Source organism: Lithobates pipiens, unplaced genomic scaffold (genome assembly GCF_037356315.1).
Source record: "Lithobates pipiens isolate NorthernLeopardFrog02 unplaced genomic scaffold, aLitPip1_a1.2 Scaffold_101, whole genome shotgun sequence".
NCBI classification, from domain to species: Eukaryota; Metazoa; Chordata; class Amphibia; order Anura; family Ranidae; genus Lithobates; species Lithobates pipiens.
The window spans coordinates 49,058-68,659 of record NW_027507688.1 but is presented as its reverse complement, the minus strand read 5'-3'; the positions used below and the strand labels follow the sequence as shown (position 1 = coordinate 68,659).

Sequence of the window (19,602 nt, the reverse complement as noted above, 5' to 3'; positions counted from 1 at the left end):
CCATTAAATGTTGCCATCTCTTGGGGCTCCATAGAGGTATAAGGAGACGTTGATGCCCATTGTGGTCTCCTGAGGTTGTAATTTGTGCCGTTCTCCTCCACAGTCACCGAAACAGCGCAGTGAGGAAATGTACGGCCAAACATCTGCTCAGGGTGATGGAGCTCCTGGGGGCCCAGAAACTTCTGTGTGGAACCAGAGAAAGTACAGACACCTTCCTCCGCACCCTCGTCAGACTGGTTCAGGATGGACAGCAGGACACCAGGTACTTTCATACAGATGTCACCCTCCCACCCATGCCATTTGATGGACTTTGACTTATTATGGGATTATTTTATAGCTCCCTTCCTTGGAGGGGCCCCTTTTCCTCTGCCCAGGGCAACTCACACATGCCATCAGGGCCGCCGATAAGGGGTACCACCAGGCCTCCTGTAGGGGGCCCAGGAACACAGGAGGGCCCAGAGAATTGGCACGGAGGGCTAGAAGGACAAGTACAGAACGATGCACTGTGTCTGTGTCTCTCCCTTCAGCAGCGGAAAGCTGTTTTCTCTCCTCTCCCTCCTGCCAGCTTTTAGCTGCTGGAGGGAGAGACACAGACACAGTGCATCGTTCTGTAATTGTCCTCCCACCATCCCACCGTACTGACCCCCCTCCCTGTGCTGACCACATCTGATTCCCCCATGTACCCCCCTCCTCCCCCTGCAGACCGCCCCCCTGAATCCAAAGAAAATTCAAAGGGTGCGGGGCCAGGGACACTGGATGTCCTCCTCTTAGGAAATGAGGCAGGGTTTATCTGACTTTCTGCAGCTTCTAATGCCCATTGTGAGAAGCTCACAGTGTGCAGTGACATCAGAGTAAGACATTCCAGTCCATGAGAGCCACTACAACTGTGCAAGACTGAAGGGGGGGGGGCGGAGGGAGGATTTAAGTGACCACCTCCCCCACCTACAGTCCTGAGTGTATTCCACACATTGTAATAATGATCACCCGTATTGCAGGTTTTACGGACGTCGGATGTTCAGCCTGGTCATGGCTCATCCCAAGTTCGAGGTGCAGATGGAACGTTTGATCCCATCACATGAGCTCCGTGACCTCATCGCCACTGTGAAGCAGAAAGTATGTGAGCTGTGTGATGTGCCTCATATGCCTCATATTTCAGGTTTTACACCAGGGGTCTCCAAATGTTCTAAAAACAAAGTGCCAGCTTACTGCCCTTCAAATGTGAAGGGGGCCGGACTGTGGCCAATGGGTATAGAAAATGCCCCGGCATCGGAGGGAGTAATCAATGGCACAGGCTTGGTGGTCAGCGGGAGTAAAATAATCATTGGTGTCAGTGAGAGAATTTGTTTCCCATCTCTGGTATCATTGGGAGGGATAGTGCCCACATCCGGCCCACGGGCCGCAGTTTGGAGATCCTTGTTTTACACAAACTTTATAATACATGATATGATGATTATTCCAGGAGCTGAGTGACAGCGTCTCCGAGATCCCGTCCGCTAGAAGCCAGCGTCCTCCTCAGAAGAATAGTGCCGCCGTGATGGCCCAGGATGTCCAGCAACCAGAGGAAAGGTAAAGTGTGTGTGTGTCTGTGTGTATATATATATATATACAGTGCCTTGCGAAAGTATTCGGCCCCCTTGAACTTTTCAACCTTTTGCCACATTTCAGGCTTCAAACATAAAGATATAACATTTTAATTTTTTGTGAAGAATCACCAACAAGTGGGACACAATTGTGAAGTGGAATGAAATCTATTGGATATTTTAAACTTTTTTAGCAAATAAAAAACTGAAAAGTGGTGCGTGCAAAATTATTCGGCCCCTTTACTTTCAGTGCAGCAAACTCACTCCAGAAGTTCAGCGAGGATCTCTGAATGATCCAATGTTGTCCTAAATGACTGATGGTGATAAATAGAATCCACCTGTGTGTAATCAAGTCTCTGTATAAATGCACCTGCTCTGTGATAGTCTCAGGGTTCTGTTGAAAGCACAGAGAGCATCATGAAGACCAAGGAACACACCAGGCAGGTCCGTAATACTGTTGTGGAGAAGTTTAAAGCCGGATTTGGATACAAAAAGATTTCCCAAGCTTTAAACATCCCAAGGAGCACTGTGCGAGCCATCATTGGAAGGAGTATCAGACCACTGCAAATCTACCAAGACCTGGCCGTCCCTCTAAACTTTCAGCTCAGACAAGGAGAAGACTGATCAGAGATGCAGCCAAGAGGCCCATGATCACTCTGGATGAACTGCAGAGAACTACAGCTGAGGTGGGAGAGTCTGTCCATAGGACAACAATCAGTCGTACACTGCACAAATCTGCCCTTTATGGAAGAGTGGCAAGAAGAAAGTCATTTCTCAAAGATATCCATAAAAAGTCTCGTCTAAAGTTTGCCACAAGCCACCTGGGAGACACACCAAACATGTGGAAGAAGGTGCTCTGGTCACATGAAACCAAAATCCAACTTTTTGCCCACAATGCAAAACGATATGTTTGGCGTAAAAGCAACACAGCTCATCACCCTCAACACACCATCCCCACTGTCACACATGGTGGTGGCAGCATCATGGTTTGGGCCTGCTTTTCTTCAGCAGGGACAGGGAAGATGGTTAAAATTGAGGGGAAGATGGATGCAGCCAAATACAGGACCATTCTGGATGAAAACCTGTTGGAGTCTGCAAAAGACCTGAAACTGGGACAGAGATTTATCTTCCAACAAGACAATGATCCCAAACATACAGCAAAATCTACAAAGGAATGGTTCACAAATAAACGTATCCAGGTGTTAGAATGGCCAAGTCAAAGTCCAGACCTGAATCCAATCGAGAATCTGTGGAAAGAGCTGAAAACTGCTGTTCACAAACGCTCTCCATCCAACCTCACTGAGCTCCAGCTGTTTTGCAAGGAAGAATGGGCAAGAATTTCAGTCTCTCGATGTGCAAAACTGATAGAGACACCCCAAGCGACTTGCAGCTGTAATCGCAGCAAAAGGTGGCTCTACAAAGTATTAACGCAAGGGGGCCCAATCATTTTGCACGCCCCACTTTTCATTTTTTTATTAGTTAAAAAAAGTTTCAAAAATCCAATAGATTTCGTTCCACTTCACAATTGTGTCCCACTTGTTGGTGATTCTTCACAAAAAATAAACATTTTATATCTTTATGTTTGAAGCCTGAAATGTGGCAAAAGGTTGAAAAGTTCAAGGGGGCCGAATACTTTCGCAAGGCACTGTATATATATATATATATTTATAGCAGGGAGGAGATTCCCTTGGACACTGCAAAGTTGCTCCATCTTTATAATGGGGGCCTTGGTGTGCAGCCGGCATTGTCCCCGGAGGGAACGTCATGGACAGCTATGGACAGCCATGGACAGCTATGGACAGCTATGGACAGCCATGGACAGCTATGGACAGCTATGGACAGCCATGGACAGCTATGGACAGCCATGGACAGCCATGGACAGCCATGGACAGCTATGGACAGCCATGGACAGCAATGGACAGCAATGGACAGCTATGGACAGCTATGGACAGCCATGGACAGCTATGGACAGCTATGGACAGCTATGGACAGCTATGACGTATGAGAACTTGTCCTCTCTCTGGATCCTGAGGATCAGTTTGGAATAAATAAAACATTCTTTTCTGTAGCATTACCAGACCTGCAGATGTGGAAGCAGAAGTGCAGGAATCCCCGGTCCCTGGAAGGCCGCCGGTCCGGGCAGCGGAAGTGACGGAGCAACTGAAGGAGCTCAGCAAACTTCTCTCCGCTAAGGAATATCAAAGCAAAATGGAGGGAGTGACGCTTCTCCTGGAGCGCTGCAAGAACAACGTGAGGTTTGTCACCTCCAACATCACTCCAGTAAGTGGAGAAGCAGAAAAAAAAGAACTATTTAGAAATAACGATCAATGAGATAAGAGGCTTCTGATCAGTTCAGTTCTGCAGGAGAAACATTATTGGCATCTTGTTATACATTGTAGATCATTTGTTATCCTGTATACACTTACCTCCGTAACCTCTGCTATTGTGGAGCACCCAGAGAAGCACGGATTATGAATGCAATGATATAAGGAGTGCTGGACATGACAGTGTGGATGAGGGACACAGAGGGTTAAGCTTTATGGGTGGAGTTCAGGAAAAGGTTTGCAGGAAACAAGTTCAGTGTAGGGGAGGGGTCACATAAAAGGGAGAGGTGTGGCTTTAAGGAATCATTCGGAGCCCAGTGTGACACAGAGGAGGCAGTTTTTTCGCTGCTCCTCTGCTATGGCGGACCTCGAGGGACTCTTCGCGCGGCTGCGACGGGCGGCGGAGGTGCACGGTGCGGACTGGCTGCGGGAACGTGTGGGTGACCTGACGGACGGCGATGTGGACGGCGGCGGGACAGGTGAGGTTCCACTGCGCGCGCGGAGGTCTCGGCCTCCGGCGCGTTTTTCTCCTGGGCCTACTCCTCGGCCGCCTCGTGACTCCCGGAGCCCGGGGGTGGACCGATCGGTCCCCCCGGCAAAACGACAGGTTATCGGCTCCCCCCGGTCCGGGCGGTCGTTACGCCGCCGAACGGAGGGGGGCGGGGCTTCACGGCCGCATGCAAATGGCGCCGGGACCGCACGGGGCCCGGTGGAGGTGGGGGGGAGTGTGGATGGCTCTGGGTCGGCAGGCCAAGGGGGGGGGGTGCACGTGGCGGGGGATCTGCGGCAGGCTGGGTCTGGGGCCAGCATCCGCGCGGTGGGGGGGAGGGGGGCGCTCCGGGGGGGTCGCGTGCCGGAGGGGGGGGAGGGTGGGTCGCAGAAGGCTGCCAAGGTGCCTGGCAGGGCTGGTTTTAGACGCCGGCATGCCGGGGGCGGCGGGGGGAGGAGGACATTGCCTGCAGTCCCGGATCGCAGGGACCGGATGGACCGCGCGGAGCACAGGGGGATTGCCGCGTCCCCGGTGCGCGTTGGAGAGGTCGGTTCGGAGAGCGAGCTGTCCCAGGAGGAGGAGGGGTCCTTTTCTACACCCGGACCGGTACCGGTCGCCGAGGCCCCTGGGGGCCCGGGTAAGTTGCGGGAGTCTACATTGCTGGCGGATGCCTTGCGGGATCTGATGGGGGTGGCGCAGGGGGGTGCGGTGCCCACGGGATCCCGGGATGTAGTGGGGGGGGTTGCGGCAGGTTCAGCGCAGGGGGCGGGGCCTGTGGCCCCGGGGGGGCCGTCAGGTCAGTTGCAGGAGCTGTTGGGGGGGCTGCAGGCCCTGGTTGGTAAGTTTGCTGGGGGCTCCGGGTCGCCTCAGGTGGCCCCCTGGATGGGTACTGTGGGGGGGGCCGGGGGGGCGGAGGTCATTCCTGCGCGGGATGCACCGCCTGCCGCGGTGTCGGGGAGCACGGATGCGGGGGCTGTGGGCCCGGGGGTCCCCCCGGTGCCCGCGGACCCGGGGGCGCGGTCTGACCTGGTTAGGATCGCGGATGCTGCCCGGTGCGAAGTCTATGTTTGTTTCGAAGGCCCATTGGGGGCGCATTTGAAGCAGGAGGTGCGGGACAAGATCGGCAAGGGTGAGTATGTGGAGATTTTCTCCTTGCTCCCCCTCGAGAAATTTAATTTGGACAGGGTTAAGCCGGACAGTTCCAAGAAGGACGACGAGGAAAAACGTAGGTATCGGCTGATCCCGCGCACATTTGCAAATTGGCTTCAGGCGTTCGCTATATTGGCTAGCGTGATAGGGGAAAAGAACCCCGAGCATTGCTCGGCGTTATTTTGTTACCTGGACGCGATTGGGGAGGCTCACCGAGTGTATGGAGGGCTGGCTTGGCTGCGCTATGATGAGCAGTTTCGTCAGCGTAAGGCAGTGCGGGCTGACCTGCGGTGGGATCACAAGGACATAAGCCTCTGGATGAGGCTTATGTCTGCTCCGCGGGCCCCCACTCCGTTTCTTCAGGGGGGGGCCGGGAGTGCGTCTTCCTCGGGACTGCCGGCCGGAAAGAAGTGGGGGGTGTGCTGGCCCTTTAATGAAGGGGCTTGTAAATTCGGAGGCGCGTGCCGCTTCAAGCATGAGTGCTCCGGGTGCGGCGGCACCCACCCCCTGTCTCGCTGTTTCAAAAAAGGTCAGCGTGCCAGTGCCGCCGGTCACAAAAGGGATGACGCCGGTGAACCTGGGAAGGATGCTTCCTTTCCTAAATAGGTATCCGGATGGTGCGGCGGCGCGTGGGTTAATTCTGGGTTTTCGGGACGGTTTTAGGATTCCCTGTTCTTTGGGAGGGGTGCCGCCGTTGGCCAGGAATTTGCGATCGGCTTTAGATCACCCGGGGGTTGTGGATGAAAAATTGGGTAAAGAGGTGGCGCTGGGCCGGATGGGTGGCCCTTTCGAAGTGCAGCCGTGGGGGGACCTGGTGGTCTCCCCGTTGGGTGTAGTTCCTAAGAAGGAGCCGGGGAAGTTTCGCTTGATTCATCACCTGTCTTTTCCGAAAGGGGGGTCGGTCAATGATTTCATTGACCCGGAGGCGTGTACGGTTTCCTACACTTCTTTTGACGCGGCGGTACGGTGGGTCAGGCGGTATGGTCGTGGGGCTCTCATGGCCAAGGCGGATGTGGAATCGGCGTTTCGCCTTCTGCCGGTCCACCCGGACAGCTTCCGGCTGTTGGGATGCCATTGGCGGGGCAAGTTTTATGTGGACTTGTGCCTGCCCATGGGTTGTTCCATTTCATGCGCCTACTTTGAAGCTTTTAGTTCATTCTTGGAATGGGTGGTGAGAGATGTTTCGGGCCTGGAGTCGGTCATCCACTATTTGGATGATTTTCTGTGCGTGGGCCCGCCTGCCTCCAGTGTGTGTGCGATTCTTCTGTCCACGTTGCAGCACATTGCGGGCAGGTTCGGGGTGCCGTTGGCGGGGGATAAGACGGAGGGCCCGGTGACGGAATTGAGTTTTCTGGGAATCGTGATTGATTCTGTGGCAATGGAGTGTCGATTGCCAGAGAATAAATTACGGGATCTGCAGGCGGAGTTGGCAGGCATGCAGGGCCGGCCGAAGGTTCAGCTTCGGGCCCTGCAGTCCCTGTTGGGCAAGCTGAATTTCGCTTGCCGGATCATCCCTATGGGCCGTGTGTTCTGCCGACGGCTGTCGGGGGCCACTGCCGGGGTAACCGCCCCTACCCACTTCGTGCGTTTGCGAAGGGAACACCGGGAGGACCTGCGGGCTTGGCATGAATTTTTGGAGTCGTATAATGGGCGGGCTATGTGGATGTCGGGGCCAGTGAGCAACTTCGATGTGGAGTTGGTTACTGACGCGGCTGGCTCAACGGGTTATGGGGCATTTTTCCGGGGTCGGTGGAGTGCGGAACCTTGGCCACGCTCATGGGAGGTTGCGGGGTTGTTGGGCAATTTGGTTTTGCTAGAATTGTTCCCGATAGTGGTGGCATTGGAGTTATGGGGGGCGGAGTTTCGTAATTTGAAGTTGCGCATCAATTGCGATAACATGGGGGTGGTCCAGGTCCTCAATCGGATGACTGCTTCTTCCCCCCCGGTCATCCGGCTGCTGCGACACCTGGTCTTTCGATGTTTGCGGCTCAATGTTTACGTTTATGCTGTGCACATACCTGGGGTGGAGAATTCTTTGGCTGACTCGCTCTCTCGTTTTCAGTGGGACAAGTTCCGGCAGCTGGCGCCGGGAGCGGAGGAGTCGGGGGCGCCATGCCCCGGGTGGATGTGGGAACTTCCCTTGGAATCGCCGCAGGTTGGTTAAAAAGGTCGTTGAGTGAGGCTACATGGTCCGCTTACTCTAGAGTGTGGGCGGAATGGTGGGCGTTCCTGCGGGAGGTTGGAGTGGCTGGTCGGGGCTCCGACCGGCGCTGGGTGGTATTGTACTGGGTTGCCCGGAACATTGAGACGGGCCTGTCTCCCGCATCTATTGAGCGGAAGCTGGCGGGGTTGGCCTTTTTGTTCAAACTGTGGGGGGAGCCGGACGGGACGAAGGATTTTTGGGTGAGGCAAACGTTGAAGGGGTACAGGAGGGATTGGAAGGGTAGGGATGCGCGCCGGCCGGTGTCATTTGACAATCTGGTGGCAATTTGTTCTCGGCTGGTGGACGTTTGCTCGTCTGCTTACGAGACCGTCCTGTTTACGGCAGCGTTTTCGCTGGCGTTTTATGGGGCTTTTAGGATTGGGGAGTTGGTGTGTCGCTCAAAACGGGTGGCTGGGGGTCTGTTGGATCAGGACGTGCAGGTGGTTGCGGATCGGGTGAGTATACGGTTGCGTAGGTCTAAGACTGATCAACGGGGCAAGGGAGTGGCGATTACGCTGCTCGCCCTGCCGGGCTCGGTAGTGTGCCCGGTGGCGGCGGTACGGGCTTTCCGGGCGGTGCGGCCTGGGAGGGCGGGCCCCTTTTTGGTGCACGAGGAGGGCTCTTTTCTATCCCGTTTTCAGTTTGTGTCGGTCTTTCGGCAATGCCTGAGGGCGGTGGGTTTGGATGAGCGGGACTACGCGTCCCACTCTTTTCGGATTGGGGCGGCCACGGAGGCGGCTCGATGTGGGCTGGAGGAGGCGGTGGTTCGCCGGATTGGTAGATGGGAGTCCCGGAGGTTCCGGTCCTATGTCCGGCCGCAGTTGCTACTGGGGTAAGGATGGTGCGGCTGGGGGTTGTTTGCTGTGGGATTTATGGGGGGGAGGACTGTGCTTGTAACATTCCTTTGGTTGTTGTGTTATTTCTCTTGTTTTCATTCCAGATGGAGGTTCTCAACGCCTCGTTTGGATCCTGGGGCATTCGTACGTCTGCTGGGGGGCCAGGAGAGGTGATTCTCTACCAGCAGGCAGGCAATTAGGTATCCCCAGGGAGGTAGCTAGGGTGATGTGGTTGGGTTTCCCGGGCATGAGGTGGGAGCGTGTCATGAGGGAGGTGGAGCGTTTCGCTTTGAGGGATAGGCCCCCGGATGTGCTGGTCGTTCATGCGGGGGGCAATGACCTGGGAGTTCGAAAAGTGAAGGACATTTTGGCGGATATCAAGGCTGATGTGTTGCGCATGCGAGTCCTTTTCCCGGGCACCATTTTGGTGTGGTCAGACATTGTGGCCAGAACGGTGTGGCGGGGGGCCAGGTCTTTAGCCAGCCTTGAGAAAACCAGGATTAGGGTTAATAAGGTTGTTGGGCGGTTTGTAGTGCAGAACGGGGGCATTGTGGTAAGACACAGGGAATTGGAGGTGAATGTAGGGCTTTATCTTAGGCGGGATGGCGTTCATCTATCGGATGTGGGGATTGACCTCTGGTCCTTTGGCTTACAGGAGGGCATACAGAAAGCTCTTCGGGTGTGGGGCGGCCCTCAAGGTTGAGGGGGTCACCCTTTCGGGCTGTGGCGGTGTGTTTTCTGGTGGTTTCTGACGGTAGACAGGTACTCAGAAGGGATCTGAGGGTGTGGGGGGCTCATCTAACGATCGGCCCCTCTGGGTATTCCTGAACGTTGGAGGGAATACGGTTATGTTCACTGGCGGAAGTTGTCTCCGACCGGTCACAGGTGGAGGCCTTTGGGAAGTTGGTCAGGTGTACCGCAGTGATTGGGTATTGGCTTAAGTGTGGTCACCGTCAGAGATCACCAGAATGGGCAGTTAATGTTAATTTAAATGTGGTTTAATGTTAATAAAGTTATTTATATTTATATATTTATATATATATTTATATATTTATATATTTTCATATTTACAAGTTATTGGAGTAATTTTGAGTTATGTTTAATAAAGGCTGTTGTGGCCAGTTTACTCCAACCTATGGTGTGGTCTCGTTTCTAATAGATAAGGAATAGTATAAGGGGAACATTCAGACTACACTAGTCAAGAGAAGCACGGATTATGAATGCAATGATATAAGGAGTGCTGGACATGACAGTGTGGATGAGGGACACAGAGGGTTAAGCTTTATGGGTGGAGTTCAGGAAAAGGTTTGCAGGAAACAAGTTCAGTGTAGGGGAGGGGTCACATAAAAGGGAGAGGTGTGGCTTTAAGGAATCATTCGGAGCCCAGTGTGACACAGAGGAGGCAGTTTTTCCCACCCTCCCGCCCTATTGTTATGTGTTTGTTTTGTGGTGTTTTGTTGCTGGTCTTTTTCTTCTTTTGCAGGTTTCATCGGTTGTCACGGCAGCTGAAAGTTTTTCGTGTTGGCGGTGTGTTTTCTGGTGGTTTCTGACGGTAGACAGGTACTCAGAAGGGATCTGAGGGTGTGGGGGGCTCATCTAACGATCGGCCCCTCTGGGTATTCCTGAACGTTGGAGGGAATACGGTTATGTTCACTGGCGGAAGTTGTCTCCGACCGGTCACAGGTGGAGGCCTTTGGGAAGTTGGTCAGGTGTACCGCAGTGATTGGGTATTGGCTTAAGTGTGGTCACCGTCAGAGATCACCAGAATGGGCAGTTAATGTTAATTTAAATGTGGTTTAATGTTAATAAAGTTATTTATATTTATATATTTATATATATATTTATATATTTATATATTTTCATATTTACAAGTTATTGGAGTAATTTTGAGTTATGTTTAATAAAGGCTGTTGTGGCCAGTTTACTCCAACCTATGGTGTGGTCTCGTTTCTAATAGATAAGGAATAGTATAAGGGGAACATTCAGACTACACTAGTCAAGAGAAGCACGGATTATGAATGCAATGATATAAGGAGTGCTGGACATGACAGTGTGGATGAGGGACACAGAGGGTTAAGCTTTATGGGTGGAGTTCAGGAAAAGGTTTGCAGGAAACAAGTTCAGTGTAGGGGAGGGGTCACATAAAAGGGAGAGGTGTGGCTTTAAGGAATCATTCGGAGCCCAGTGTGACACAGAGGAGGCAGTTTTTCCCACCCTCCCGCCCTATTGTTATGTGTTTGTTTTGTGGTGTTTTGTTGCTGGTCTTTTTCTTCTTTTGCAGGTTTCATCGGTTGTCACGGCAGCTGAAAGTTTTTCGTGTTGGCGGTGTGTTTTCTGGTGGTTTCTGACGGTAGACAGGTACTCAGAAGGGATCTGAGGGTGTGGGGGGCTCATCTAACGATCGGCCCCTCTGGGTATTCCTGAACGTTGGAGGGAATACGGTTATGTTCACTGGCGGAAGTTGTCTCCGACCGGTCACAGGTGGAGGCCTTTGGGAAGTTGGTCAGGTGTACCGCAGTGATTGGGTATTGGCTTAAGTGTGGTCACCGTCAGAGATCACCAGAATGGGCAGTTAATGTTAATTTAAATGTGGTTTAATGTTAATAAAGTTATTTATATTTATATATTTATATATATATTTATATATTTATATATTTTCATATTTACAAGTTATTGGAGTAATTTTGAGTTATGTTTAATAAAGGCTGTTGTGGCCAGTTTACTCCAACCTATGGTGTGGTCTCGTTTCTAATAGATAAGGAATAGTATAAGGGGAACATTCAGACTACACTAGTCATGCTCTGTAACCTACCTACTCAATAAGCCTTTATTTTATAAAAAAAGAAACATTGTTTCCTGTGACTATAGTTGTGTAATTACTCATTCATATTCACTTTGCTGAAGAATCTGTTGTAGCATGACCACCAATGAGGTCTGTAGTGACCAATCACATTCCAATCCGGCTCTTCTGTAATCTTCAAGACATTTCGTATCTTCTCCAAGCCGCTCCATTCAAGAATCTCAGCAATGAAAACTTGGCAGAGGAATCCAACCTTTCCCTAATCTATCCAAATAAAAAAGAATAGATTTGGCTGGAGTTATACTGGAATGCAACGTCCACACCATCGCACTTCCCCACAACAAAACCGCGGCTCCAACTTGTCTTGTATACACACGGCCAGGGGCGGACTGACAACCTATGGGGCCCCCGGGCAATAAGAGAAGATTATGGGGCCCCCGGGCAATAGGAGAAGATTATGGGGCCCCCGGGCAATAGGAGAAGATTATGGGGCCCCCAGGCAATAGGAGAAGATTATGGGGCCCCCGGGCAATAGGAGAAGATTATGGGGCCCCCAGGCAATAGGAGAAGATTATGGGGCCCCCAGGCAATAGGAGAAGATTATGGGGCCCCCGGGCAATAGGAGAAGATTATGGGGCCCCCGGGCAATAGGAGAAGATTATGGGCCCCCCAGGCAATAGATTATGGGGCCACACAGTATACACACACACACACACATACATTATATACACACAGACACACAGTATACACACACAGTATACACACACAGTATACACACACAGTATACACACACACACACATACAGTATATACACACAGACACACAACATACACACACAGAATACACATACACACACTGAAAAGGTATTGGAGAGGCGGGGCAGCTATAATCTTGGGATTTTTTTAAAAAAAAACACAGATTTTTACATACTGTCCCTGGTTTTGAGGCTGACAACCCTGATGGGGCCCCTTAGTGGCATGGGGCCCTCGGGCAGAGCCCGAGTGCCCGAATGGTCAGTCTGCCCCTGCACACGGCACACAAATGTTGGCCAACAACTCCGAACGTAGTGGCGTACAAGACGTACGACGAGCTGATAAAAAAGAAGTTCTATAGTCATGTGATCTCTCCATTACCAACGCTAGTTTTTACAAGACCTGGCGCTTCCGGCTCATACTTGATTCCGGGCGTGCGTGAACTTTTTTGCGTCAGACTTGTGCACACACACGATCGGAAATTCCCACAACAAAGTTTTGTTGGTGGAAAATTTGAGAACCTGCTAGCCAACATTTGTTGGCAGAAAAAGTCCGACAACAAATGTCCGATGGAGCGTACACACGGTCCGACTTTCAGCCAACAAGCTCACATCCAACATTTCCCATCGGAAAATCCAACCGTGTGTACGAGGCATAAGCCCTTCCCTCATGAAGGCCAAATCCTGCCCCTTGTCAAATGCCAGCACTTTAGTGGGCAGTAGAGCCTCTGGGGCAAGTACTTATCCTCAGCAGGGGGTGGGGCTTATTCTCTTCTTGGGCAGAAGTCCTGGTCTAGGATCCAAGGGATTCTTCAGGGACCGATTTGAAGACCAATACAGGTACCTTTACCATTTATACGAAGCTGCTAAAAACCGCTCTGACCCAAAAGCGGTATATGGATGTGGAGGCTGAAAGGGTTAATGTTTTCACCCAAGATTCTCACAACTTTCACCCAAGGTTCAAATATTTTCCACATAGGATTCCATTAGAAACGAGTGAATCTTACGTGAAAGTCTTGGGAATTTTAAGAGACAACCTTGACAAATAGACCCCTAGTATGGGGAAGGTGAATTTCCAAGGGTAATGGGGACGCTATAATGGAAGACTCCTATAGAAGGTGTGTAGGAGGAACGTCACAAGCTGATCACTGGGAGATTATAGGTGGCTGTGGAAATGTTTAGTAAATGAACTTTGTTCCAAATTCTCATAACTTCATGAAACCGATTCATATTATACAGGATCCTCGCCAACAACCGTCATTTTATTACATCTTATTTTTATTATATTCACAGATATTTGATGCCTTTAACCCGAGGATGCAGGACGCCAACAAGAAGGTCAATCAGTACGCTCTGGAGTCTGCGGTGGTCATGATCCCGATTCTGAAGGACAGTCTGCACCATGTGTTAGTCCCTATGGTGACCGTCGTCACGGACAACCTGAACTCCAAGCACACCGGTATCTACACGGCCGCAGTGACCGTCCTGGACACACTCATGAAAAATATAGGTAAATCATTGCTGACTGTATCCGGTACTCTTCCTTCCCGATAAAGAGGACCGTCCTCCTCCATCCTATATTCATCATTCCTGGCGTTATAGCTGGTAACCTTTATTGGGGTTTTTTCCTTTTCTTGCAAACACTCCTCTCACATTTTTTGGGATGAATAAATTCTCATTGACTTCAATGGAGTAGAGTATGTAGCAACCTCATGACCTCCAAGGGCATATGAGGAACCTCAGGCCAACATTTCACCTCTGCATTTAGTTCTCAATGGAGTAGTATATGTTGCAACGCCATGACCCCCAAAGACATATAAGGACCCTCAGGCTAGCATTTCACCTCCTAGGTTTAGTCTTCAGTGGAGTAGTGTATGTTGCAGCACCATAACCCCCAAGGACATACGAGGAACCTCAAATGCGGGGCAGGCCAGTATTTTACCCACAGACCTAGTCCTCAATGGAGTAGTGTATGTAGCAATTCCATGACCCCCAAAGATATGTGAAGAACCTCAGACCAGCTTTTTACCCCCAGGACTAGTCCTCAATGGAGTAGTGTGTGTGTTGCCACCCCATGACCCCCAAATACATATGAGGAACCTCAAATGCTGGTCAGGCCAGCATTTCAACCCTAGGTCTAGTACTCAATGGAGTAGCGTATGTTGCTACCCCATGAACTCCAAAGACATATGAAGAACCTCAGACCAGCATTTCACCCCCAGGTCTAGTCCTTAATGGAGTAGTGTATGTTGCTACCCCATGACCTCCAAAAATATATTAGGAACCTCAGGTGCGGGGCAGGTGAGCATTCACGCCAAGGTCTAGTCCTCAGCAGGAGTGAAGCGGTGTGAACAGACGGTCAGTTTTTAGAGCATATAAAGAGTTTATTAGGTTTCACCCAACACTCCCGAAGGAGAGGGCTGGGGCATAGGACACCCATGGACTTGGCATTTCACCTCTACATTTAGTTCTCAATGGAGTAGTATATGTTGCAACCCCATGACCCCCAAAACATATGAGGAACCTCAAATGCGGGGCAGGCCAGTATTTCCCCCCCAGGCCTAGTCCTCAATGAAGTAGTGTATGTAGCAATTCCATGACCTCCAAAGATAAGTGAAGAACATCAGACCAGCTTTTTACCCCCACGACTAGTCCTCAATGGAGTAGTGTGTGTGTTGCCACCCCATGACCCCCAAAGACATATGAGGAACCTCAAATGCAGGTCAGGCCAGTATTTCACCCCCAGACCTAGACCTCAATGGAGTAGTGTATGTAGCAATTCCATGACCTCCAAAGATAAGTGAAGAACATCAGACCAGCATTTCACCCCCAGGACTAGTCCTTAATGGAGTAGTGTATGTTGCTACCCCATGACCCCCAAAGTTATATTAGGAACCTCAGGTGCGGGGCAGGTTAGCATTCACGCCAAGATCTAGTCCTCAGTAGGAGTGAAGCGGTGTGAACAGACGGTCAGTTTTTAGACCAAATAAAGAGTTTATTGGATTTCACCCAACACTCCCGAAGGAGAGGGCTGGGGCATAGGACACCCATGGACTTGGCTGTCACCAGGAGAGTGGCAAAAAGTACTTACAGCCTTCACAGATTGAGAACCTTTAAGCCAACCCAACATTCTGTGAAATTAGATACTAAATAGTTCAGTGACCGCCTCCTAGGGGAGAGACCACCACACTGCAGTCAGGGGCAAAGCGTCTGTCCAGTTTCTCAGATACCCGGATTGAAGTTGAGTTCTTCCATGGTGCTTTTACCCCTCACTTACCTCACCAAGTCCCAATCCTTGGCCTCTATCCAAACAAATGGTCACTCTACCCAGGCAGCGGGCCTAAGAGGTCCAGCCATCTACATCCTCCCACCCTCCATGATTAGTGCAGCCCCCCACACTCCATGATTAGTGCCGCCCCCCACACCATTCTCGGGGGCACTACCCAGCAGCAGGCAGAAGCAAACGAATACCAGAGAGTTCCAAGAACGACGAACTATCAATCTAGCTCTGGCTGACTACAGCCTAGTAACTCTAATTCTAAATCGATGTTCCTGCTCAGGGCGGGGGGGGGCTGCATTTAGATGACAGTTCAGAGGCTGCGTTTGGATTTTGCGTTGCATTTCTTTGCATGCAGTGGCTCCAATTGAGGGGAATTTGGATTGCAGGCAAAGCAAGTCCAACAAAGCCTTTCCTTGCCGACCACTGCGGCCTGCATTGGGACGCATGCATTTGTGCAGCGCTGCGTTAGAATGGAGAAGGTTGCGTTAGACTTGAACTCTTCTTCTGCTGTCAGACAGCGTGATGTAGTCGGGGGCGGGGAGAGACGCAATTTTTGGAATGTCGGTCACATGACTGCAGATTAGCTGCAAAGAAAGGAGAGAAAAGCGTGAACTGTCAGCTTTCCCTACAAACAGGAAATCTTTATTGACCATCATTTTTACATTACAGACAATCTGTGGCTTCTGCAACCATTCGCCAGCCGCATCCGCTTCCTCAGCGGCCGCGCCATGAGTGACGTGACCGAACGATTGTCAGGTAACTCACCTCAACGCAGGAAGTAGATTGACTGGAAGGATTAAAGGGGAACCAATGAGGATGGAGACATGGGAGATGCCGTGGCTTTAGAGTTCCATGTTCCTTCATTTTATAGCAAGAAAGGGAAAAGTAAGAACCTTTGTCAGAGTTTTGGTTGTCCGTCTCTGTCAGGGCGACTTCCAGAGACGTGAAGATCTCTGCGTTCCGAATCGGACACGTTTTTCATTATTTCATGAACCCGAATTTCCAAATTACAAGAGAAACAAATTTAAACTGATCCGAAATAATGAAACAAAATTCAGCCGAAATTCAAATAGAAAATTAATAAAAATTTTTATTTGAAAACAAGAAAGAATAAAATAGAGAAAAAAAAAAAGAATAGAACAGATTAGAAAAGAATAGAATAGAAAAAACAATAGAATAGCATCAGAATAATAGAATAAAAAAAAACAAAAACAAATAGACTATAATCACCTTCCGAAATTTGAATTTTGAATAGAAAAGAATATAATAGAATAAAATAGAAAGAAAGATAATACAGTCTTTCAAATTTAGAATAGAATAAATTCGAATGCCGATTCAAATTTTCCAAATTCGATCAAACTGAATTCAATTCAACAGAATTCGGAAAATTTAAATCGAAAAGTCAATAAACTAAACAAATTCCAAAAATGAGTGAAGCAAATTTATCAAATTTAACTAGATTCAATTATTTAACAAAACAAAACAAAACAATTTTTTTCATTCTGCACATGTCTAGTGATTTCTCCTCACTTCCTGTGACGCCTCTAATCAGGACAGGAAGTGAAGAGAAACCTCTGCAATGGAGACACAGCCAACAATAAAAACCTGCCAGAGGTTCCGACTTTTCTCCACTCTATCCAGATCTTCTCCAGCACTGCACAGTATTCCAAAGAATTCTCACACAGTCATTTATGGATCGTATGTTTTCATTTTAATGCCTAACAAACATACAACACCATCATACAATACAAACATACAACACCATCATACAATACAAACATACAACACCATCATACAATACAAACATACAATACCATCATACAATACAAACATACAATACCATCATACAATACAAACACACAACACCATCATACAATACAAACATACAACACCATCATACAATACAAACATGCAACACCATCATACAATACAAACACACAACACCATCATACAATACAAACACACAACACCATCATACAATACAAACATACAACACCATCATACAATACAAACACACAACACCATCATACAATACAAACACACAACACCATAATACAATACAAACACACAACACCATCATACAATACAATGGAGCCCCCTTCTACTCCACGGCTCTGGGAGGCACTGCTTAGCATCAGCAGGGGTGTAACCACAAATTATGGAGCCTCCTTCTACTCCAGGGCTTTGGGGGCACTGCTTAGCATCAGCAGGGGTGTAACCACAAATTATGGAGCCTCCTTCTACTCCATGGCTCTGGGGGGCACTGCTTAGCATCAGCAGGGGTGTAACCACAAATTAGGGAGCCCCCTTCTACTCCATGGCTCTGGGGGGCACTGCTTAGCATCAGCAGGGGTGGGGCCAGGGGATGTAATTACAAATAATGGGACTCTCTCCTACTCCAAGGATCTAGGGGCACTGCTTAACATCAGCAGGGGTGGAGCCAAGGGTATATAACTATGAAGTTTGGGGCTTCGCCTAATCCCGGGCTCTGGTAGGACTGCTCAGCATCAGCAGGGGTTTAACTAGAAATTATGAAGGCCCCTTCTACTTCAGGGATCTTTGAGACACTGCTTAACATCAGCAGGGGTGGGGCCTGCGGTGTGTAACTATGAATTATGAGGCCCCTTCCACTCCTGGTCCAGGGCTCTGAGGGCACTGCTTAGCATTGGCAGAAGGGCGACTAGGGGCATAACTACAAATTACGGGGCCCCCTTTTACCCCAGGTGCCACATGGGCCACTCTGGCTGTTGGTTATGCCACTGGGTGGAGCTTAATCTCTTTCTGGGCAGAATTCTTCATCTAGAATTCAGGGGGTTCAGCGTGGGGCTGGGACTGATTTGAAGACTGACACTGGTACTTTCATAGCCTACAAGGTGAGGCACATAGTGCTGTTGCTCTAACAAAAATTTTAGGCCACGTCTGATGGCATTTACAAGACGCCCCTGAAGGCGAATACTGTATTATGTGGCGGGTTCTCACCGCATTATTATTATTATTTCTATAATGAACCCCTCAACATTTCTCCATTGCCCCCCCAGGTCTTGTATCCTCTGTCTACCCCCGGAAGCCGCAGGCCGTGGAGCGTCACGTTTTGCCCGTTTTGTGGTTCTTCCTGAGTAATATAACCGGGAACGGAGTGCTGCCCGGCCGAAACGGTAACTTCAAGGACGTCATCACCAAACTTACCAATAACTTACACCGAGTGATGGGGCGGAGCCTGGAGGAGTACGCCTCTGGACAGTCCCAACACGCCACCAAAATGCTGGCCGACATTCTGGGGACCAATAAATAAATACCGACCCCCGATCCACGGTGCCGGAGGAGGCGGAGCACGGTGATGTAATGGGGGCGGAGCCTGCGTTCTCTGTATTTAGTGTAAATTCTGTATTTAAGATTAAAAACTATTATAATAGAAGAAGAAGAAGAAGAACTGATTCTTTCTATAGATTGGGAATTTATTAATACGGGATGTGATGCATCTCCGATATATATAACTGAATGGTAGCCTGTTAAAGAGGACCTGTCATGCAAAAGTTCACTATCCTAGTGACGGTACTGCTGTTAGAAATCACGGGGCCCATACAGCACAGAACCAATCCCCCTGGAGTGCAGCCGGAGGGAGCGAGAAGAGGAGGAGCCAATTTAAGATATTATTCAATGATCTGACACCATAGTAGAGTCTGTCCACATAGCAGCCCATCCTGATGGTAGGTATATATATATATATATATATATATATATATATATATATATATATATATATATATATTGATATGGATATTATATTTTACTATATACTGTAGTTATTAATACAACATGTGAAGTTCTGAAATGAAGACAATCTTATTCCTGAGCTTTCTGTATATTAATTTATAGTCAATATCTGAACAATATGCTGGAATACCCCCATTAAACCCTGATGGAGCTCATGTATGTATATACTGTATTATTGGAATTAGCATTAAATTGTATTTTTATATGTTGTTTTTGTCTTTTTTTTTTTTTTTATAATTCCAAACAATTTGAACTAATTATAAAAAGGTTGAGTTAATCAGATGAGTCAGAGGAATGACTGATCTCCCCCCTTCTCCTTCCCTCCCTGCCCGCTCTCTTCATAGAGGTTTAGGGAGTTTCAATTAGAGAGAGAGAGTCTGAAGGCAAACAGCTTCTGGTTGTTCTTTATAAATGC

At 49.3% G+C, this 19,602-nt stretch overlaps 1 protein-coding gene across 1 annotated transcript; it reads left to right on the top strand.

Moving 5' to 3' along the window:
- Window positions 1-62: 62 nt before the first annotated feature.
- LOC143958096 (TOG array regulator of axonemal microtubules protein 2-like) lies at window positions 63-19,392 on the top strand (the record flags this gene model as incomplete). Its single annotated transcript, XM_077467551.1, has 7 exons — window positions 63-262; window positions 996-1,113; window positions 1,460-1,566; window positions 3,650-3,860; window positions 13,427-13,643; window positions 16,083-16,169; window positions 18,452-19,392. Coding segments are annotated over 7 exons (1,194 nt in total), but the record flags the coding sequence as incomplete, so codon positions are not given.
- Window positions 19,393-19,602: the final 210 nt, after the last annotated feature.